Source organism: Boleophthalmus pectinirostris, unplaced genomic scaffold, assembly GCF_026225935.1.
Source record: "Boleophthalmus pectinirostris isolate CB_2022bp ecotype Guang Dong unplaced genomic scaffold, ASM2622593v1 HiC_scaffold_10, whole genome shotgun sequence".
NCBI lineage: Eukaryota > Metazoa > Chordata > Actinopteri > Gobiiformes > Gobiidae > Boleophthalmus > Boleophthalmus pectinirostris.
The window spans coordinates 17,818,826-17,841,943 of NW_026570971.1; the positions used below are offsets into that span (position 1 = coordinate 17,818,826).

The window sequence follows — 23,118 nt, forward strand, 5'->3', positions numbered from 1 at the left end:
TAAAGGTAGTGGATCTTTAAATGCATGCTTCAACCCTCGGGCGCCCTGTTAATAAACACCCACGTCAGCACACGGCTCCGCGCGCTCTCACCGGGTTTCGCTCTTTAGGGCTGAACAGGAAGTGCCTGTCTATGTGCGAGTGGACCCTGAACGAGAAAAGGGGAGAGAAACTAGAAATCTTACAGAATGGATATAGTGACAGACTTAGGGCAGAGCAGATTATATCGGGCACCGGGTGAACCAGCTCACCAGTGAGTATAAATTCATTTAAAGGCTTTTTATAGAGTGGGGCGTAAACGGGTCTTGCCAAATGCCTTGCCTGGGAGAGAGGCACAGGGCTCGGGTAGCAGGCAAATCCTCCCCGCTGCTCGCCGTGCATCGGACCTCTAAAGATGAGCATGGTCTCGAGGATGAAAGCGGGTGTATATTCACACCGATACATTACTTTCTTAAATTAAACAAATATTTTGGTTTGCAAGCGCAAATCGTGCTCTGTAGCGCGGGGTGGGTGCGTTTTTCTATTGTGTGGTGGCCGAAGCCTGAAGTGGGCGTCGCTCCAGGACAGACGAGCACAGGGCTGCCCGCTTTTCTCTCGCAGGACTGCAGCAGCAGCACTTTCATGGCGTTGGTTGGTCGTGTCCAGTGAAAGCTCCTCTCAGTTCAGACCAGGGTTTTCTGCGGCAGTAGAGGCGCGAGGAGGCGGGCGTCGCACTGCGCGTCGGGCGACGCGCATAGTCACCACCACGAGTGATTTATAATGAAGGCGTGCGTTTCATTAATGATACGCCAAATATGTATGTACAACTATGATTTATGGTTGTGCTAAAAAGGCTATACCTATATCTTCTTTTGAATTTATTCTCTTTCATCTCGCACCATTCGGCATCGAACCTCTATACTTCCTAATTAAAAATAATATAATGTATGGATTATAAACGCTATTTATATTTGTCAGAAAGGATGACACGGATTTGTCACCCGAAGCTCTCAGTTGAAGTCGGGTGTAGCCCAAGAAGTTAGCCTACATTTTGATCGAAGTGACATCCAGCCAATCACAGAGCAGCTATAGTGTGACTTTAGTCCAGTGCAGAAACAAAACTCTTGCACCTTGCGTTGTCCTTTTAAATGTACATAGCGTAATAACAACTGTTTAGTAACCATAAAGTACATTTGAAGAACTGCTCTGTCCTATCACACTCTGTTATGTGTGACCTGCAGGCAGCCTCAGAGGTGGTTCAACACTGCTGACATCACAGTGGCTCACCAAAGCAACGTGCTGAAGCAGCTCAACCAGCAGCGCCGCCAGGAGCTCTTCTGTGACTGCAGTGTGCTGGTGGAGGGCCAGCTCTTCAGAGCCCATCGAAATGTTCTGTTTGCCAGTAGCGGCTATTTCCGCATGCTGCTGTCCCAGGCACCAGATGGGCTGTCCGACACGGTCAATGCCACATTTGATGTCTTCAGCCCAGAGACCTTCACAGTCATTATGGATTTTATTTACTCAGGGCAGCTGGACCTCACCAGCACTGATGTCATTGAGGTTATGTCTGCAGCCAGTTACCTGCAGATGAACAGTCTTATCACCTACTGCAAAAACTTCATAAAATCATCTCTAGACATTAGTGTGAAAGAGGAGGAAAGTGAACATTGCCCCAGTTTATCTGAAACTTGTAGCTTTACCAGTGCACCTGGAGAGGAGAGCTTAGACCCACAGCCACAGCAGCTTGGCCCTGCCCCCAGTCCACCTCCTGCTCTCTGGACAAGGGACACTTCCAGAACTCAGTGCCCTTTTGGTGGCAAGGACTCTGACCAGGACCTCTCATCTGCTGCCATAAAAACTGATGTAAGCAGCCCTGTTAATGATCTGAGTGTCGAGGTTGAGGACCCACAAGACCCCCTATATACACTACCAGGAGCAGAACGAAAGAGAGGTCGAGGTTCCAAAAGGAAATCCTCCAGCAATCGCCCAAACCAACACAATGACCTGAACCTGCAGGAGGCCAGGGCACAGAAAGCTGAAAAGGCAGACGAGCTGTATGCCACTCTGCCATCGATAGTCGGAGTCATCGGACAATTTAATAAGGGTAAAAACAGCATCTATTATTTTAAATTGATTTCAAAGTTATTAAAATCCTAATTATCTATTCACGTTTTGTTCACAGACCACCCCATCATGCGGTTCAAATGCCCCTTTTGCACTCATACAGTAAAAAGAAAGGCAGATCTAAAGAGACACTTACGATGCCACACTGGGGAGCGCCCATACCCCTGTCAGGCCTGCAACAAGCGCTTTACCCGCCTGGAGCATCTCCGAAGCCATTTTGAGACTGTAAGTCTCTCACAGTTGAAAGAAGTTGTTGATCTGTATACAGTTAACTCTGCAGTATTTGTTCCCATAGATTCACCAGGCCAGGAAGTTGGTGTGCAGGAAGTGCAAGTGTCCTGTGACAGAAGAAACTGGGCATGTTGTGTGCGAGGGCACACGTCGCTACCGCATGTGCACTGCATGCATACAGGAAGTTGGCTGCGACAACATCTCTATGGACCCTCTGGATGGGGCCAATGATGAGCCAGCCCTGTTACTGGGCGTGGATGGAGAGGAGGAAGGAGACACCAAAAGGTCATGGATAGTAAATGATGATGATGATGACCTGGCAGAAGACTCGGGTGCTGACCTTATCATACAACAAGTCGATGACAGTGACGAGGAGCTCTAGTGCAAAACTCAAAGAATTTATTTTTTTTTCAGGCCTATGGGTAAAAGCCATTTAAGAGACGTATGCATAAAGTAACCACTTACATGAATACACATTTTTTCACATGCTGAAACAGATAATAACTCACCTTGTATTGTTTTCTGAAGGCTTTTGTGTCTTCTGTGAATTTTGTTCACAATTGTAACAATTGTATAAACTGCAATATCCAAAGCATGCACATCAAATGTACAGTACGTAATTTAACTCAAGAGCTAAATTTATAAGCATGAAACACCTTTGTTGAATTGATACTAAAAATGAATGTGTACATTCTCATGCCTGTGAGATCATGTGTAAAGTTCTTTTTTTATTATATGCACTATGATATATAATTTATTTCATTTTTTACTTTTGATTAAACTATTTTGTATATATTTATACAGTGTGAAAGTATTTATTTTATATTTGTGGAGAGACTTTGTGGATGCTCCACAGATATAGCTGTAATAACATTTTCATATAGCAACAATTCATAAAGTCAGGTAAGGATAGCTCAAGAGGGATTTGTTAAATAAACTCAGGCAGTAGTACTAAGGATTTTACTCACTAAGGGCTATATTTAGCCTATCTTTTTGAAACAAATACTTCTCAGAGTATTTTTATGATACCAGACTTACTTGAGTAGTATATTATTGAGTTTAACTATAGTAATCTACCCATCTGTGACATTTTTATTCGTATAATTTGCCTTTTCAGCTTCTGACCAGTAGGCGTCACTCTTGTCTTGTGTTGTTTCGTTGAGCAGTGACGGCAGAAGGGAGGCTGGTCCAACATGGCGGCTGCCATCATGAAGCTTGTCAACAGAAGCACTTTAAAGTCATTTATGGGACAACAATTTTTAGCGTTGAGCGCCGCTGCAAAAGTCAGTACGGTGAGTAGTTTTATTATTGATTTGTTGTGCTCAAACCAGAGACTGTCTGCAAAATGTAAATGTGCTAGAAGAGATTAGGCCTGTCCGTCACGTCAGTCGTCACCAGCAGACTTCAGACTTAAAATGTTCTCATGTTGTTACATAGTTGTTACATGATATTGTGATTGTGTTATGTGTTTGTTTAGGCTGGCGTTAGTGCTTGTCAGGTTCTTCCAGAAAAAGTGAAAATAGTGGAAGTGGGACCAAGAGATGGGCTTCAAAATGAAAAGGTAATCTACCATGTTTTGTTTTGTTTGTTTGTTTGTTTTTTATTTTCAAAGTGGAAAAGGTAACCAAACTTTTCCTCAAGTAGCCTTTAATGTCAGAGTGATGTTGCACTGTCAGGTACAGTAGACTTACAGTTTTGGATCTGGTTGATTTTGGATTAATCTGCAAACTCCAGATGGATATCACTCAAGTGTGATGGGGTCGAAATTACTCCAAGAAGTAGGTTTACAATTTAATTTAAAGATGGCTAAAAATGTTACTGTGTACTAGCCACCTCTGCCTATAAAACAGGCTAGAGTGATTCTTGTAGTTTACGTCTTCTTTGCTTAATAGGTGGTCTAAAGGTCATGCATAAGTATTTTGTGGTTTTATAATTATTTTATTTTATGCTTTTACATAGACCATTGTGCCCACGGAAACTAAGATTCACTTGATTGACATGCTGTCAGAAGCAGGGCTTTCTGTGATTGAAGCCACCAGTTTTGTTTCTCCCAAATGGGTACCTCAGGTATTTGATTTCTTTGTGCTTCATTACTTAAACAATGGCAATGGGAAAACAACTTTGTTATTATTTTATTTGTCTCATTTGCAGATGGCTGATCAAATGGAAGTAATGAAAGGAATCTGTCGAAAACCAGGAGTGACGTATCCAGTTCTTACACCAAATCTCAAAGGGTTCCAGGCCGCTGTAGGTCCCATGACCAACATCAACCTCAATAATTGGTTCAAATAAATAATCAAAGTGCATTTTATTGTTGTGTTGAACAGATGAAGGCTGGTGCTTCAGAAGTAGCCATATTTGGTGCTGCATCAGAGCTATTTAGTAAGAAGAACATCAATTGCTCTGTGGATGAGAGTTTACAGCGATTTGATGAGGTTATGAAAGCGGCAAAAGAGGCCAGTGTACCAGTGAGAGGGTAAGGTGGTGCTTTCGTCTTCATTACACACAGATCATTTTCCATAGATCTCTAAAAGCGTTGTGTCTCTACAGTTACGTATCATGTGTCCTTGGATGTCCTTATGAAGGCAAGGTGGCACCTGAGAAAGTTGCTTATGTAGGTTTTTGGATATGGTAAATATTACATGTTTCATTTCAGTACAATTTGAGAATTTGTCTCTTTCATCCAGGTAGCAAAGCGTCTCTATGATATGGGGTGCTATGAGATCTCATTAGGCGACACAATCGGAGTGGGGACTCCAGGTTCTATGAGTCAGATGTTGGAAGCAGTGACTAAAGATGTGCCAGTCAGTGCATTGGCGGTGCACTGTCATGACACATATGGACAGGCTCTGGCTAACATTCTGGTGGCTTTACAGGTACAATCGTTTGATGATTGTTTTAATAGTATCATGAAGTGTGTAAGGTAGCGCGGTCATCTCTGTTTGTCTGTCAGATGGGGGTTCATGTTGTAGATTCTTCAGTAGCTGGACTTGGTGGGTGTCCCTATGCCCAAGGTGCATCAGGAAATGTTGCTACAGAAGATGTTGTCTACATGCTCCATGGGCTTGGCATTCACACAGTAAGTAATGTCTATGTAATGTAACATGGAAACATGTGTTATAAATGTTTTGACACATTTCTTTATCTCAGGGAGTGAACATGTCCAAGTTAATGGATGCTGGAGCCTTCATCTGTCGTACTCTGAACAAAAAGTCTAATTCTAAAGTTGCTCAAGCCACCTGCAAATTATAGGTTTGATAGCAAAGCACTGGACACTGGACTGAAGTGCACCAAATGCACAACGCTGAACACAGATACAATTTACTTTAAAAGTAATTACTGCACGATGGGAAAGCTGGAAGAGTGCCTTATCATCAGCCTGATTTTCAACACTATTCTGGGCAGAGGCAATACTTTAGCCTAATAATGATTTTATGTTTATTGTTGGCATTAAAGCAAGCATTTCTTCCAGGTTAGTTGCACACCATCTGTTGATTCAGTTTTATATTATATTACCAGCTATATTCTCTTTAGTATTGCCTTTGTATGTCTAGAAATTTCTTGTACATTTTCACTATTTATTTTGAAATGCTTGACAAATGACATCAGGTTGTAAATTTACATGTCAGTTATAAATGACGTGTCAGTTAATATGCTTTGACATATGTCTCAGTACCCTAAAATCATGTTTGTACTTTTAGTACTTTTTCATAAACATTGTTTAATACTGTATTTAACTGCCACAGTCTTCATAAAACTAAATTTTTAATTCTCGATTTTTCTATGGACAGATTGTAACAATAACAGAATAAACAAAAAGTGCTCGGCCTGCCGCACCTTATATAAAACCTGACTGACAGGTCAGGCAAGCAGACTGAGATTCTTACTCACACACCTTTATTGTACAAGCATCTTATGAGCTAGATACATTAAAGTCATTATGACTAACAACTAATTTCTTCTAAAGTTATTTTGAGGCTTGTATGTGTGATAATAAGTCTTTACATTAGTCTTTGTGCAAATGAGTTGAGGGACCAAACAAATCTTAACATCTGATAGAAAAATCAATAATTTTATTATATTTACATTTATATAAACAAACATATTTCTGGTCATGTGTATTTAAGGCTTTGAGGAAATCACCTCCTTGTTCCTTTGGTTTTCTTAGTCCAGTTTTCTAGTCAAGGATTCAGCAGCAGCATTTTTTCCTCATTCAAATCAGCAGAAAGTTTCCATGTTCTAGCCAAGGATTGAAGAAATACAAGTGATGAGTGATTACCACTCAATACAATACCATACCTGCTTCAAGTAATACTGTGTTGATGCACAAATATATATTTTTTGTCATTATTAGGACAAAAATATCTGTAATAGATAATGCTGGGGAAAGAGTAGGCAATAGCATCGAGGCTCAATACTTCAGCCAGGTGTGCCTTGCTTTCTTGTAGAATAGTTCTCTTCTTTCATGGTAAATACAAGAGAAAGAACAAATACACTAAACAGGAATGTTGTAAATGGAATGAAGATCTGTCAAAGGAACTCTACACTTAAAAAAAAAAAATCTTACTGAGCTGATTTGGAGTAAGTATTGTTTATATTGCCATGAAAACGTTCGTGTCTGCATTATAACTACATGTCAACTTTGACATGTGCTATAGTTTATCCTGAGATTTCACCCTCTTTTCTGAGATGACATATCTTTCTTTAGCAAGTCTGCTCTCCCATCGTTAAGAGATTGACAGGTTAGGAGCAGAGGCGTGTACTTTATCCTCTAGCCTGAGTTTGTGCACTGACGACTTGGTTACAGATCTAAATGAAGGGGGTCTGTCCTTAAAGTCTTTCAGGCCTTGCTGGGATGCAGGGAGAGTGCTTTGGTTGAAGAAATTGTCTTCATTGAAGTCTTGCTCAGGCACCACCATGCATTGATGTCGTCTTTTCACTTTGTTGGCACATCTGGCGATTCTTTTGGATATGAGATAAATTATCTCACAGATGTTGAGGATGATGCAAAGGGCTGAAGCTCCAACCATGAAGTAGGTGAAGACTTTCTTTTCAGTAGGATGTCCGATGTAGCAGTCCACCTGATTTGGACAGGGTGACACCTCACATTTGACAAGCCGAGGTAGGTAGAAACTGTCATACACTTTGTGGAGAATGTAGAGGAAAGCCACCTCGATGCCAGTCTTCACAAAGAGGCTGATCAGGTAAGTCCACCACAGCCCTCCGTGCTTTTTGCCTGTGTTGTTGTAGAGCTTGGCATCTTCCCCATGCTTGGCCCTGTGCTTGCGCTCTCTGTCATCCCGGTATGCCACATGCATGACCACCATGAAGGACGGGCAGGTGACAAAGATGAGTTGCAGCGCCCACAGGCGGATGTGAGAGATGGGGAAGAAGAAGTCGTAGCAAACATTGGCACAGCCAGGCTGCTTGGTATTACAGTCAAAGTCCTTCTGCTCATCACCCCACACTCTCTCTGCGGCCACTACATAGACCATGACCCTGAACACAAACACCACAGACAGCCACACTCGGCCGAACGCTGTGGAATACTTATTCACCCCACTGAGCAGGGCCTGGAAGGTCTTCCAGTCCATGATCGTAGCACACACTCAAACTTGGATTTCCTTTCTTCCTTATGTACGTTGAATCTGTAATTGACAAAGGCATTGCAAAGTGACTTTATGCAGTACATGACTTTCACATATTACCTAGTATTTGTGTTCAACCTGAGATATTCTATGTTGTTGCTGCTACTAAATACTAAACTAAACTGACGACAACAAAAACGTAAAAATGGCTTATGTGTAGGCTTTAGGCCTAAGACTAATTTTTAACAGAGTAAAACACAACGCTATAAGTTCTGTAAATGATAACCCTTTCAAATCTGTGTCAGATGTTTCAGATGTGGTGATGGACTAAAGACTTAGGTGCGCCAAACACAAACCTGAACACAGACTTTGAACAATTTATAGGATATTTCTTAAGCAATGCTGTACAAAAGGATTCTTATCCTTTGTTGACCATTTCGTTTTTGGTCGTCTAACTCTATTAGATTATGTTAAGTCTCTTATGTAGTCTACATTTCAACACAATTGTTTAGGCAATTGTACGCAACATATCAGAGTAAATGACTGCGTGGGACACCCATCAAAGTGACTCGAGTCGAGAGTTACTTACCAAGTGACTCCTAATCCATCGTAAGCGACTAAACTCAAATTTTAGTACCCGTTTATAGCTCTTCTCTCGCCGTTTGGGTAATTTCACCCACCAAATCGTTTACTTTCGACAGGTAGAGCGCTCCGTGCGAACAAATGCGCCTGTAGGTGTGGTTAAAGTAAGACGAGAGTTTGCCAGATGTGGCTCTGCTGTCTCTCTCTCTCTTCCTTCATGACGCACCTCCCTCTCTTTCCCAAGTCTTCTTTTTTTTCTCTCAGACGCCACTGTTATGTGGACAAACTGTTAGAAATCACGTTACTTTAAAGTATTTTGAGGACGACCCTCGGTGCTCAGTTTAACACGCTCAAACGAATAGGACTAATAAAAAAGACAGAAAATCCCAACTATTTTGTGCTCCATATTTCCTAGAACATGAATGTTTATCCTCATTGTTTCTCAGTACCTTGTAGCCCTCAGGTGATTACGTTTTGAGGAATCTTCCCCAGTTGCAATACAGATTCTCTGAAGCTTTTGTGCAAGAAAGAAATGCTTAAATATTATGCCTATTCTAAGTGTTTAATATAGGCTAGATATGCTACACACATCCTGGCTATCTCACAAGCTGGTGCAAATATGTGATTATATTACATTAATGTATTGTTACAGAATATAGTTATTGTCCACTACAATAGGAAGGAGTATACCATTTCATTTTACCTTTTCAAACTGACTCAACTCAAATAACGTCCTCTATTCTGTCAGAGAAAACTATTCCTTAACAAAGTCACTTAAACAAAATGCATGTTCATCCACTCTCCTTAGTTCTCTTCTCAGTCTTAGTCTCTTATAGGTTGTTAAAAGAAGGATCAGATATCTGTTTGGGTAGGAAATGCCAATGCTGTGCCCAAGCATGCCATTGGTTGCAGGCTGCTGCATGCGTGCAGAGCTTTGGAGTTCTTTTGTTTTGAGCTTGGAGAATAAAATCCCTGTAAACATTGATTGTACTGGGAGTAATCTCCAGTCGTGTCATGTCATGTCTGTATTGTCAGTATCTGAATAACTGCTTTAACGGCTTATGTCCAGGAACAGACATAGGGCACTTTTCTAGAAAGGTCACCTAAAAACCAGTGGCTACATAATGGCACAAAACATTCATACAATAGAGCATATATTGTATCTGTATTAATTCCTAGCCCTTCAATTAATTAATTAATTTCATATTTATTATTATAGATGTATAGTATACTGACTATAGCAACAAACAGACAGTAAACACATAGATCATGACATTTCATGGAAGGCTCTGCTGTTGTGGGATGTGAGTGGCACATAGCATGTTAACATCAATGCAAGCATAGAAACTATACCCTATTGTGAAGGAAGTGCCTTGATGAGCAGAACTGGTCCAGGCTGTTGGCCGAGACACACCTGAAGAATGTGTGCATGAGTCAGCGACCTGTCAGCTGCAAGTCACAACAAGAAGCATCCACACAACTCGATAAACACATCACTTCTCAATATGTCTAATGTAAGAGAAAAGAAATGTACTGATGCTAGAAAGTGAAATAAGACCCCCGGATATGGGCTCAGCAAATGAGGGCCATTATTGTGTTTACAGAACCGCCCATACAGGAAAGAAACAGTCACATACCAGACCTATAGTGTAGTAAATTCAATTTACCTATTATATATATAGTGGGTATATCATTAAAATCTGCCAATTTCAAACAATAGAACTAAATGTGAAGAAGTAAAAAAGTAAAAACAGTGGCTATGTTAGTGTGATGATTCACAGTCTTGTTAATTCTCTATATTGGTCCAATGAATGCCAGTAAAAGTACCACTGGAGAGGGCCTTAAGAAGTCTTTTGACTATGAGTCATCTGCAGGGCAAAGCAAAGCCATGCCAAAACCATAACTCCTTAACTCAACTCCCAAGTCTTAGAAAACTTTAGTGAACAACTTAAATCAGTTTTTCAGCCTGGGATTGTGTGTTTTTCTGTCTTTTTGTTGTTTTGTAACACTTCATCTTCCTTATCGCACACATTTCAACAGAATGGACTGAAGAATTCCTGCTCAGGGTGGGACCACACGTCAATGCGGATGAATCAAAAGAAGAGAAAAGAATGACTCCTCCTCGTACTCCACTCCAAAATTACCAGTCAAGCCAAACATTTGAGGTTGCTGCTCCTAGCAACAGAAAAATCTGCCTGAAGTAGGGAGGGGTTTATGAAACACACGGAAAAAATGAAGTGTCACATGCAGTTGTGAAATCCATGAACACAAGAAGACTTCTGTTTTTTAGGATTGTATTCACATTTAATTATCTCCAACAACACAAATCTTTACAAAAATGTTTATTTAAACAAAATAGTTACAAGCACATCTAGGCTTGCATTTCTGTTGCGTCCAATATATACAACATGAACAAATGTGTTTATAAAAGTACTCTGCAACCTCATCACTCTCTCTTTTCTACCTGTTTAAACATTTATACCACAACTTGTATAGCAGCACAACCTTTCTGGTTTAAATTATGTTAATTAAATGACAATATATACAAGAGCAACTTCTCACTGTCCTCAGAGCAAAGCGCCACGGTGGAGTCTAAAACGTCTGGATGGTGGGCACCAAAGGAAGGGAATATCTTATACAGAAAACCACATTTTGTTTGTACAAAGTCTGAGTCAAGTAAAGGATCTGAATTCAAACTGACTTTGTATTTTGATGATACAAAACAGTAATATACAGCATTCCTGAGTTATTAGACAGTGTGCCAAGCACAACATTTATTGCATGGCGCCACTGCTCTTGCTGTTCAAATGTTCCAGTTCATTGTCTCAGCACAGGAAGGACCTTCCTCCTTTGTAGTTTGGAAGACAACAGCCTTTTAGAGTTCTTCTAGTTTATTACAATGTACTTTCCTTTTAAAATATTGTCATTAGCCATTTCCATGTTGTATGAAGGAACAGGGGTCTTTGGAGTGGGAGATTTTAAATTGTTGCCCTCCATAAGAGTGCTTCCACTGGAAATGGTGTCTGTCAAGGCACGTCGAGAGCGTTTCTGTCCAGTGAAGCATTCTCGAAAGCGTTTGCCCACTAGATAGAGGATTTCAAATACTGAGAGGACGATACATGCCAGGCTGGTGGCCACCATGAAAATGGTGAAGATTCTCTTTTCTGTGGGACGTGCAATGAAGCAGTCCACTGTGTTTGGACAGGGGGCCTGTTTGCACTTTATGAGGTTAGGGAAGTCGTAGCCCTCGTAGATGTGGTAGAGGAGGTACACAAAGGTGGCATCCACTCCTATTTTAAAAACAAGGGTTAGAACATAAGTCCACCAAAGGCCACCACGCTTCTTCCCGGTGTTCTGGTAAAGTTTGCGGCAGTTCTCTCCATATTTCTCTCTGTTTTTACGCTCTCTATCCTCTCTGTAGGCCACATGCATGACCACTAGCAGTGATGGGCAGGTGACAAAGATGAGCTGCAGAGCCCACAGACGCACATGAGACACGGGGAAGAAGTGGTCATAGCAGACGTTGTGACAGCCAGGCTGAGCCGTGTTGCATTTAAAGTCCTTTTGCTCATCCCCCCAAACCTTCTCTGCTGCCACCACAAACACCATGACCCTGAAGAGGAAGACGACGGAGAGCCATACACGGCCAAAGGCTGTGGAATATTTGTTCACTCCACTGAGGAGACCCTGCAGAAATGCCCAGTTCATGATGGATTTTTTCACAGCAGTTTACTCTCTTGCTGTTGGGACACAGCGCGAGACTTCTCAACAGCAATAGCACTAACGGATGTCTGATATCTGCCAAAACAACACGAAAGACAAAACATTACACACTGGAATGGGAAAAACATTTAAGAAAGAATGAAAACCATTTATCTTTTACGTGGTTTAACTTGGCGTAAATAGTTGGGCGGGGAAAATAGCAGAGATAAATACTTGACATTGTACTGGAACTGTTCTTAAAAAATGGTAGTGATTTAGATCGCCGTACCAAAGCCGTACAGTCCGCGCGTAATTACGCACAACTTAACACTCGAACTCAGTAACCAAAAGTTACAACGTCGTCCTAAAGAGATCAGATACAAAGTCAGTTTAGCATCACTTACAGTTTTCGGTTTTAAATGTCGGTTCCGTGTCGAAGCGGAGAAACACGCTAGATGAATCTCTCACACAAATGAAAATCTACTGAACTGGGGAGTAGGGGGTGGAGTTCTAGTCTGCCATGTCTATGGAGTCTCGACCTGCTCAGGTGTGGCAAACCGCTCAACTTCTCAAAATATTTTTCGCCAAAAAAGAGACGAGTAGACTACGTGCTTCGACTCAGTAGTTTTTAGGTAGAAACAAACAATTATCTGAACGCATTACTCGGGTGGTTTTGCCTGTGCGTTAAAACATAGTGATAAACATTGGTTGATATGTAGTTTTTTTCTCTTTTCATTTAATAAAAAATTGATATGAAGTGGGGTAAAATATGAGGCTAATATAGCTAATGTCGAAGTAGTGCTTTGTTACTTCGACATTTATATATATATATATATATAAATTATAATTCAGAACAAAACGTCACACAGGCTGGTTCATTTGATATAAAAATGTTTTATTGAAATATCTACACGGTTCAAAAGCAGTGCACAGCTTTGTCAGCTTGTCAGGGTCACACATATTCACCACAGTCTGAGATAATCACTTTCTGCTTTGGCTTGCCATCTTTTGTTCCCTGTGCCTGTAAAATACAACAGAGTTTCAAGATGTGCACTAAATGGATTAATATTTTGTTAGACTTCCAGAAGAACATTTTATATACACACACACACACACACACACACACACACACACACACACATACATTATACATATATATATATATATATATATATATATATATAATATATATATACACACATACACACACACACTTATTTAATAATGTGGTCCAGATTTCTCAGTGCAGCACATAATTTTGCTTTACTTTTTGTGGGGTAAATAAACATCACCCCTCACAGCAAAGCCCATACCATAGAGTTTGTCACTGAGCACCAAATGGATTTAACTCACCTCCATTGCTCGAACTACATCCATGCCTTCCACTAGTTCACCAAAAACAACATGTTTTCCATCCAGCCAGTCTGTTTTGTCAGTTGTGATGAAGAACTGTGATCCGTTTGTGTTTGGCCCAGAGTTGGCCATGGAGAGCTGCCCTAAAACCAGAGGAGAGACAGTAAATAAATAGATAAATAAATAAAATAGGATTTGTATAGAATGCACTTAAATATGTCTTACCTGGGCCGGTGTGTTTCAGGACAAAGTTTTCGTCTTCAAACTTTTTTCCATAGATGGATTTGCCACCAGTGCCGTTGTGGTTGGTGAAGTCACCACCCTGGCACATGAACTGAGGGATGATACGGTGGAAACTGCTGCCTTTGAAGCCAAAGCCCTTTTCATGAGTACACAGACACCGGAAGTTTTCTGCAAAAACAATTGAAGTTTAACAAATAATAATAATAATAATTAACAATATGAAGTTTGTACTACACCCTAACCCTTAAAAACTGAATGTATTTAATTGCAATAAAACACCATTTCTCTTTGAACAAATCTACTCGACTTTACCTGATATTACATTTAGATTAGGATGTAATCTGCTTTTGTGAATTAATGCTTTAAAGAATGTTTTAACTAATTAATAACTAATGTAACTCCTGTTACAAAGAGACACATACCTGCTGTCATAGGGACAATGTCAGCACGCAGAAGAAACCGTAACCTTCCTGCTTGCTTGTTACCGATCTTGATATCCATATAAACTTGAGGATTTACTCTCCCCTTCTTTGCCGGTGGTTCAGCCTTCAAAAATAACAAGAATCATCAAGTCGAGTACGTATTTACAAATTGTAAATAAATTCAACAAATGTGAATAATAATCTCACCTCCTGTTTGGTGGTGTTGGCAGACTCTCCAGTGCTTGCTGCTTCAGCCTCAGCCTCTTCTATTGTTTTGCCTGAAAACTTCTTCAGCCAGTCGTCATCGGACCACACTGTATCAAATTCAAAAACATATTAAGAACACTTTCTAATTATATTGGAAGATTAATTTGCAAGGACACTATAAACTACAGCACCTGGCCGAGACGAGCCTTCTTTGATTCGCATTGGTCGGGCGATGTTGACCCTTATTGTCCGACCAAAAAGCTCAGACTCATTCTGTTCAATAATGTGACACAGTATAATATCATAACTGCACCTGAATACTCACTCACTTAATATTCCAATAAGCTTACCATGTTATCAATAGCAGCTGCTGCATCCTAAACACATTAACAAACATTATTAAGTTCAGCATTTTGTCTTGGAGGTTTATTAAGGTATTCTAACATGCAATGGCACACAGGTTAAGATGACAAACTCCACTTGCCTCTGCCAATTCAAACTCAATAAATGCAAATCCTCTGTGTTTTTCTGTAAAGTATCAAAATAGTGAGAAGATCAGTGTCGTTAATATGTGGACAACTGAAATGCATTTTGAAAAACTCACCTGTTTCATAGTCTAAAGGAACTTGAATGTCTACAATGTCTCCAAAAGGAATAAAAGCTGCGTGTAACACCTTCTCGTCCACTTCTTCTGCCAGGCCACCTTAACAATAAGTATAATAAACAGTGTATTATTTGTAGCCTTTGGGTCTTCAGTTAAGATGTGGTGGGCATCACAATGCTTTTTTTATTTTTTACCCGGGCCATTCAAAACACACATGATGGTAACTACACATCTACACACTTTCTAACTCGGTTCAACGCAATACAAATAAGTGCGCGTAAACATACTCAAACCGAAGCCATTGTTTGAGTAAAAAACATCACAACATAGTGGAAAAACTCAAAATTAAAAACAACTTACCAACATACAACACTCGTTTGTTGGTAGCCATATTTGATTTGACCTCTGAACTGTGACCTCAGCTGATTTCCATTGGTTCAGGCTCAGGAGAGGCCCACCCTCTGCTCCGCCCCTTATTACTCATGAGCTACTACGCCACCTGCTGGACGAATGGCTATTTACATGCTTTCACCTTCTACTAGACTTAATTTAATGTGTGGTCATGTTCTTATTATGCAAGACACGCAAAGCGCTTTTACAGTGCAAGATTCATTCACTCAGCCTGCTATTATAGCTACAGCTGCCCTAGGGTAGACTGATAGTAGAAAGGCTGCCAATCTCCACCAATCAAGACATACCAGTTTAACACAAGGCAAAGTGGTTGTTTTGCCCAAGGTTAGAGTCACTGCAAGTCCACTGTGGCACCAAGTATTCCCAGCAGTCTCTCATTCAAGTACTAATCAATCCACACTTTGATTAGCTTTCAACACAAGATCAGGAATTGACAAGCAGGTAAAATGAAAAAAAAAACAAATAAAACAACAACACATTTACCTAACATCTTCACTTTATTTCGAATGGGCTTACAGCATGTCAAAGAAAACATGGTGTCAGTCACTTAAAATTAATTATTACATTTTGAAGCTAAGCAAAGAGCAGGCTTCATTTTCATAAAAATGTGTCTCTCCTTGGCCTCAGATCATTTTCACTTTTTATTTTTACAATATTTATCTAAGTTACAATTACAAACCTGTGTCTGTATTTTTATATTTTTATAATTACTTTTTTTTTTTTTTTAAATTAGAAGACTTCCAGCATTTATTTTAGGAGGAGGGAGCAGAGGCAGAAGGAGCCATGCCACCAACTTTCTGAGTGGCATCTTTCTTGGCCTGGTGTGCCTGCAGGACGGCCACAGCTTCCTCCACCTAGAAAAAGGGCATAATATTATTAAACATAACCTACTCATCACATTAATTCATTTATTTCACATACAGCCAGCGCTGTAAGTCGGACATGTTTACATTGGTTACCTTTGAACGCAGAGATTCATGAGACTCCAGCATATGTAGCAGCTCAGAGTTGTCAATCTCCAGCAACATGCCAGTGATCTTTCCAGCCAGGTTGGCATGCATGGCCTGAATCAGTGGAAAAAGGCGCTCTCCTGCCAAAGAAAACAATATTGATTATAATTATGAAAGCCACCATTCCTCTCTTTCCAAATATGTGCCTTTTTACCTAGCATCTGCTTTTGCTCCTGTGGAGGTGCAGCTGCCAGCATAGAAGCGGTGAGAGGCTCCTGGCCCTGGACGTGCACAGCAGGTTGAGGCTGGAGCACAACAGTAAAACATAATGTGTAATAACTGTATTGGTGGTTTCAAGGGGGTCGTATCTTTTGATTACTTGGTATTCTCACATTAAAAATATTTAAAAAGTAAATTCACGTGTTAAAACTGATAATTTATATTAGTGAGCAGACCTGAGAACTGTATTCTGTACTCATGTGGGTGAGACTGTGTCTGTGTGTGGTTGTATGATTGTGTGGGGTCAGGCAGTTGTGGGGGTAGGGTACTTGGGTGGAAGGGCATGTGAGATTGCTCTTTAATGAAGCACTTTGTGCTATATTTTTGCATAAAACTTTATACTACTTTACAAATAAAGTCTGATTGGATATTTCAGTAAAAATCTAGTAGATCTATATTAAATTTTATGGACCTAATGTGATGTTTTCTGAAATCCAGCAATAATGTGCAGTCTTTTATTACATACCTGCTGCAATGGAATCGGCTGAACAACCTGTGGGTTAGGATTACGAACACCAGTAGCATACTTGTATGGAGGAATTGCTCTAGGACCAGCAACCCCCACTGAAGGGCGAGTAGCCATTGCCTGGCCGGTGGCTAAACAACAAGAAGAAAATTGTAATAAATTACACAATGTATATAAAATGAATAGAGTTAAACAGCCTACACATAATCATAATGCATTGATTTATGTAGTGCTATTCTATACCCTATAAGTGATTTTACAGTTTTGTATTTGCACTTTTCTTTCACTCCATACTCCTACAACTGTAGCAACAGCTGCCCTGGGGTAGACTGACAGAATCAAGACAGCCAGACAGAGCAGGGTTCGAACCACGACCATTGACTGGGTCGAACAAGTACTCTAACCACTAAGTAGTGTTGGCATGTTGCAAGGTATTTCGTATTTGTTTACTCTTCCTAACACTGCCACTGAGAAACTCTCTCCCTGGATTGATAGTTTTTTTTAAATAGTTTCTCTTATAGGCAATTGTTGTGGACAAACTGACCTCTTGGGCCCTGGCCGCTGCTACCAGGACTCATGTGTCTGAGGTTAGCTCGTGGTCCTGGCTGACGCAGAGAGTTTGGAATGCCCTGGAACCCACCTGTGGGTCAGATAATTAAAATCACAGCTATTGCATTAAAGTGTATTGTTTAATTAAATCTGAACTGTAGCAGTATGTATCACAATTTACCTTGACCTCTACCACCCTGCTGCTGCCACCGAGGGTTAGGTCTCATTTGAGCCAGCTGATTGGGCGCATAGTATGTGGTTCGATTCTGGGCCTGAAAATGAAATAAAGGTATCCTCAAACATGAAGAAACTAAAACACGTCTGAATTTAAAAGTGGTTCAGATTAAACATCATCTCACCTGTGGCACAGCTGGCATGAAGTAGCCACTGGTCGGCTGGAACTGGTTAATGATGGCATTAGCGGGCATGGCCCGCATTCCTGCAATCCGCTGCATGTACTGATTAGTGAGATGGGCTTTGCGTTCTTCTTTACGCTGGGCCAGGGCCACATACAGAGGTTTAGAGCCTACTATACGTCCATTCATTTCTGTCACCGCTTTAGTGGCCTCCTCCGGGGAGGAGAAGCAGACAAAGCCGAAACCTTTTGAGCGTCCCTCCTCCAGCATCACCTACCAACACAGAGAAGTTAGTGTATGGGCTCCTTTGCATCGGAGATACTATCTGATCATTTAAAGTAATCTGTCATACCTTTGCACTTGTGATGGATCCAAAAGGAGAAAATTCCTTGCGCAATTTTTCATCATCTATTGTGTCATCCAGGTTTTTGATGTAAAGGTTTACTCCCTAAAACAAATATAGTAATGACATACAGAACTATTACATAATAAAATATGAATACAGAGGCTTGGGCTTTCAGACCTGATATCGGCTAATCCGCTCTTGCTTCAGCATCTCAAATTTTCTCTTCAGTTCTGCCTGCCTCTCCATCTTCTTCTGAGCGCGACCCACAAACACAGTTTTGCCGTTGAGCTCGGTGCCATTCATGTCTTCAACAGCCTTGGGCAAATAACAATGTTACAAATTTTGACAGATCAAATTGGAAGGTACTAAAGAAGCAATGTACCTTGTTGGCATCCTCATGTTTCTCATAACTGACAAAGCCAAAGCCTCTGGATTTGCCAGACGGATCGGTCATTACTTTGACACTGAGTGTTTTACCTTCAAGAGTTTGCATGGTCATTAATACATTTAATTTGATTAAAGTTTTATTATAATATATATTAGTTTACCATATTTATCAAAGAGCTCTTTGAGTCTGTCATCATCCATGTCGTCCCCAAAGTTTTTAATGTACACATTGGTAAACTCTTTGGCTTTGGCTCCAAGTTCAGCTTCTCGTTCTTTTCTGGATTTGAAACGACCCACAAACCTGAATAAAGGCAAAGAGAGGTAAAATATTATATTATAGTCCTAGACAGATGATCCTTTTTACATTTTAACTGGTCTGACAATTGTATCCAGATTTCCAGGTACAAATGATGCAGACTTATGACCTACATTATGACTTCTCATTCTTATGGCAAAACCAAATCAATTTAGTTGCTGTGAATACCACCAGAAGCAGGCAAAATGCGTTGGCATGCTTGACACAAAACACCATGACAGCCATCAAACATCTTGGTCCAAAACTTGATATATACGCAGGCGGATGGAGGAGTCTCACAGTACAAAGGGAAAGCTGAGGAGGACCAAATGATCTTATATACCTTGCTATGTGGACCTTGTTCCCTCGGCCATCCCGTTATGTATCCTGCATTCGATCCATCACTAAAACAAACAATCTTGGTCACACACACACACACACACGCAGGCACTTAACACGTGTGGCCAGAAAGTGAGAAAAATGGTGCAACAGAAAGAGCAGCAGGTACGCTAATGCACAGTAAGTAAGATGTTATCTTCACTTATGATCAGAGGTGAACATATTAGTTTGGTTATTCACACACACCCAAACAAGATAAAATTAATTTCAACACCAAGCATAACAATTTGACAATATTGACAACAGTTACATGTACATACAGCTACATAAAAGAATATCAATATAAATGTATGTCTTAAAATGTAGTTTAATTATAATGATGTTGAGGAGCTCCTATGACTAGACACTCACACCTTGCGGTCATTCAGGAGCATGCCATTCATCTTCTCAATGGCTCTGTCAGCTGCATCCTGCGTCTCAAAATGAACAAACGCATAACCTTTGGAGCCGTTCTCATCACACACCACCTGAGCAGAGGTAGAGATAAGTAAAATTTTATACTATAAAAACGCATTTTGTGCGCATGTTTTAGGCCTATAGCTGACTTAATATAAATCTATAATGTATTATTACAGTGTAATATATATTGTGAATTTGCTGTACCTTGCAGGAGAGAATGTTTCCAAAAGCAGAGAAGGTGTCGTACAGGGCTTTGTTGTCAATCGACTTGTCAAGGTTTTTGATAAACACGTTGCCCACTCCAGATTTCCTGAGGGAGGGGTCTCTTTGGGACCACATGATTCTGATTGGCTTTCCTTTTACAACGTCAAAGTTCATGGTGTCCAGAGCTCTCTCGGCTGGTAAGTGATAGGGGAGGAATGGCAGAGAGGTCAGGTGAAATGTTTACAACAAAACTACAGCTAAACTTCAAATTTCTGAGGGTCTGAAACAAGTGTATAAATGGTGCTGCACTCCATGTGGGTGATTCTGTGAACAAATGAGTGGACAGCTGCAGAGGGCTGTGACTCCCCACATGCTGCGGCTGGGCCTTGACCCATCTAGCAGCCCAGCACCAGCCGTTAGACAATCTTTACACATGAACAAGAAACATTACTTGGACACAGTAGCACAAATCTAACATTGGTGTAGCATTAATGTTATTTTCCTCATGTCCACACTACTCAAAATACATGTGTAAGTGGAATAATTTATATTAATTCAACATTAACCTAATAAATTAGGTTAAAACCTAATGATTCTATTACCACATAATCATTGGGGGTCCAATGTTCCAAACATCCCTTTGTGCAGTTAGTTCACTGTATTGGACACACAGCCAGGCTATCCTGCTGAAAGTGTCTGGTAAACAAAACAGAGCTGCCTTGTGTCTGCTGGCATCAGCAGTTTGCCATGGAATTGTACTTTACAACCCATTTGCTAACAGAAGGTGGGCGATCACTGTTGAAACCTATTTCAGTATTATAACACATGCTAATTCTGGGGTATTTTATACATATAGAAATGTATTTGACTGTTTACTACATAGTAAAAACTGATTTAAATGAACAAAGTATTATAAGCAGGCATATTTATCAAAGACTAAAAGAAGTTCTAAATTTAGGTCTGGGTCCTGAAAGGTATGTGCAGCATGGAGAGTGAGTAGAGCATTCTCCACCATTGAAGGGTTAGAAACAAGAATGCTCAGATGAGTAACACCAGACCTCGTGGGTGTTTACGCAACAGGGATAAAGGAATCCCATCCAACCAAACTCCACTATAGCCTGCATTTACTCTAAGCAACAGTACACACTGGACCCATGCTCCTATCACAGCATGCTTAGTTAAATACACAGCACTCATGGCTTGTCACCTATGTCTTGTGTTTCCCTTGTTTTCCCACTTTGGTGTGGATTTTGTATTGGGTTGAGGGGATAGATTGTGACAGGTGTTAAGCAAAGACAAGAGACATAAAAGTCACATACAAGCTCCAAAGGGCCACCAGTGACCACCACACCTGCTACAACAGCTCAAATGTTTAGATAGCACTGTAAAGCTGAAAAAGCACTGGACAGATAATAAAAAACAGCTGCTACTATGTGAATAGTCAATAGTGTATAAGGCTCATTTATAATGAACAATTATAGGACAATGCCGTTTTAGGGGCCAGTCACTAGGTTTTATTTAACAAAAGCAGCTGTTATAGACACTGGCAATTTTTAGCAAGAAAAGTGGGTCAGCCTAGGTTAAAGGAAGCGAGGTTGGCAGTAAGCCTACAGAAAAGTTGGAAGTAGTCACATGTGGGCCAAATGACATAGGTCCATACTAGAAAAGACATCAACAGTGCAAACTGCCCATGGGATAAAACACGGTTTACTGATGTGTTCTGACATGCTCAAATCGTTGGCTACAGTGATGCCATCTTACCGTCTGCAGGCTGAGAGAAGTTGACATATGCATATCCCAGGGATCTGCGGGTGATCATGTCTCTGCAGACCCGAATGGAGAGCACGGGTCCGGCCGGGCTGAATTTCTCATACAACATCGCCTCGGTGATGTCGGGGTGCAGGTCGCCAACGTAAAGAGAAGCCATTGGATAACTTCCCGTAGCTGTGTTCATATCTCAGAAAGGAATTAATAAAAATGCCTTTTCGTCAAAGGCAAAAAAGAACCAGCCAGTATAACGGGTAGCGTTGGTCCGAGCTGCGTGCGTCCGATCTCAGCGTGTGCACTCGCAGGCAGCAGCCTCGAGCTGTTCCCAGCTCGACAAATGCCAAAGCTTAAAAATGACAATCCCAAAAATAATGTCTTCAAAGGGCTCTTCCTTCAGGGAAGGAAACTTCGGCGTAGGATTCCGTTGACTTTTTTTTTTTTTTTTATAAATTACAATTTTGCTATTTTTTTAAGAGGTTTCTTTTTAAAATATGACGTTTCAAATATGAGCTTGTTTTTGTATAAAGATTTTTAAGAATTTTATATTTTTTATAATATTTTTTCTTTAAGTTTTTCCAAGAACTGTGAGTTGAACACTCACGGTTGTTGTAGCCAGGGAAAGAGACTGCGTGAGGAAAGCATGGGCTCTTTATAGACGGTGCGCGCTACGGAGGAAATAGTGGCCAGGGTCAAACTTAAAAGCAAAGGGGAAAAAACATGCGCTATGAGAGTGCACACTCTGTGTCCGGACCACTCACCACAGCTCCCCACAGCGACATATGTGCAGAATGCAAAGCCTGTTACTGCATATTTTTGATACTCACGTATAAGACTAAAATATTCCTAAATTAACTCATATATTCACTTAAATGTTCAATCCGCCATGCCCTTTTGAACTACTACTACTACTACTACTACTACTACTACTACTACTACTACTACTACTACTACTACTACTACTACTACTACTACTACTACCTTACACAACTAAGACAGTTCAAAAGGTCTTTTGAGATTATTGCCTATATCTAAACCTATAGGTAGCTGTAACTTAAAAGAATAGCTTAAAAATAACATCTGTGACATCTGCAGTATCTAATTTTTTGCTAGATTTAACAGTTTTTGGATGTAACATCTGATCCAAGCGTAGACACACCAACAGGAGCGTAGCATTCTAGTAGAGACCATCTTATTTTAGAGGCCACCCGCACTAAATGTTCTTTATTAAAGGGTCCATGAGGGTCCATGTAATCACGGGCCCTTAGACCCCCAGTCCA

At 40.6% G+C, this 23,118-nt stretch overlaps 6 protein-coding genes across 6 annotated transcripts; 2 read left to right on the top strand and 4 right to left on the bottom strand.

Moving 5' to 3' along the window:
* The first annotated feature begins 118 nt into the window (after window positions 1–118).
* On the top strand, window positions 119–3,131 carry zbtb8a (zinc finger and BTB domain containing 8A). Its single transcript, XM_020919834.2, has 4 exons — window positions 119–251; window positions 1,219–2,081; window positions 2,160–2,326; window positions 2,397–3,131. Exons 1-4 carry the CDS (start codon window positions 187–189, stop codon window positions 2,712–2,714), a joined length of 1,413 nt encoding a protein of 470 aa, XP_020775493.1. The 5' UTR covers window positions 119–186; the 3' UTR covers window positions 2,715–3,131.
* A 363-nt stretch (window positions 3,132–3,494) lies between these two features.
* Window positions 3,495–6,101, top strand: hmgcl (3-hydroxy-3-methylglutaryl-CoA lyase). Its single transcript, XM_020919839.2, has 9 exons — window positions 3,495–3,624; window positions 3,810–3,893; window positions 4,292–4,399; window positions 4,484–4,579; window positions 4,660–4,808; window positions 4,883–4,946; window positions 5,020–5,208; window positions 5,286–5,411; window positions 5,483–6,101. The coding sequence occupies exons 1-9, from the start codon at window positions 3,526–3,528 to the stop codon at window positions 5,582–5,584; spliced, it is 1,017 nt and encodes a 338-aa protein (XP_020775498.2). The 5' UTR covers window positions 3,495–3,525; the 3' UTR covers window positions 5,585–6,101.
* Window positions 6,102–6,377: 276 nt separating this feature from the next.
* Window positions 6,378–8,727, bottom strand: gjb3 (gap junction protein beta 3). The gene is made up of 2 exons (XM_020919837.2): window positions 8,510–8,727; window positions 6,378–7,980 (listed from the first exon to the last, which is right to left on the bottom strand). The coding sequence occupies exon 2, from the start codon at window positions 7,924–7,926 to the stop codon at window positions 7,060–7,062; it is 867 nt and encodes a 288-aa protein (XP_020775496.1). The 5' UTR covers window positions 7,927–7,980; window positions 8,510–8,727; the 3' UTR covers window positions 6,378–7,059.
* Window positions 8,728–10,779: 2,052 nt separating this feature from the next.
* Window positions 10,780–12,733, bottom strand: LOC110155317 (gap junction beta-4 protein-like). The gene is made up of 2 exons (XM_020919412.2): window positions 12,609–12,733; window positions 10,780–12,300 (listed from the first exon to the last, which is right to left on the bottom strand). Exon 2 carries the CDS (start codon window positions 12,208–12,210, stop codon window positions 11,389–11,391), a length of 822 nt encoding a protein of 273 aa, XP_020775071.1. The 5' UTR covers window positions 12,211–12,300; window positions 12,609–12,733; the 3' UTR covers window positions 10,780–11,388.
* Window positions 12,734–13,078: 345 nt separating this feature from the next.
* Window positions 13,079–15,524, bottom strand: ppie (peptidylprolyl isomerase E (cyclophilin E)). The gene is made up of 10 exons (XM_020919303.2): window positions 15,394–15,524; window positions 15,034–15,132; window positions 14,914–14,957; window positions 14,780–14,806; window positions 14,621–14,702; window positions 14,430–14,536; window positions 14,223–14,346; window positions 13,783–13,968; window positions 13,558–13,700; window positions 13,079–13,225 (listed from the first exon to the last, which is right to left on the bottom strand). The coding sequence occupies exons 1-10, from the start codon at window positions 15,422–15,424 to the stop codon at window positions 13,157–13,159; spliced, it is 912 nt and encodes a 303-aa protein (XP_020774962.1). The 5' UTR covers window positions 15,425–15,524; the 3' UTR covers window positions 13,079–13,156.
* A 409-nt stretch (window positions 15,525–15,933) lies between these two features.
* pabpc4 (poly(A) binding protein, cytoplasmic 4 (inducible form)) lies at window positions 15,934–22,449 on the bottom strand. Its single transcript, XM_055156577.1, has 14 exons — window positions 21,836–22,449; window positions 20,075–20,268; window positions 19,823–19,938; window positions 18,939–19,078; window positions 18,773–18,867; window positions 18,568–18,705; window positions 18,397–18,492; window positions 18,048–18,317; window positions 17,870–17,960; window positions 17,684–17,779; window positions 17,140–17,270; window positions 16,609–16,699; window positions 16,404–16,534; window positions 15,934–16,298 (listed from the first exon to the last, which is right to left on the bottom strand). The coding sequence occupies exons 1-14, from the start codon at window positions 22,026–22,028 to the stop codon at window positions 16,197–16,199; spliced, it is 1,884 nt and encodes a 627-aa protein (XP_055012552.1). The 5' UTR covers window positions 22,029–22,449; the 3' UTR covers window positions 15,934–16,196.
* Between the last annotated feature and the right edge of the window lie 669 nt (window positions 22,450–23,118).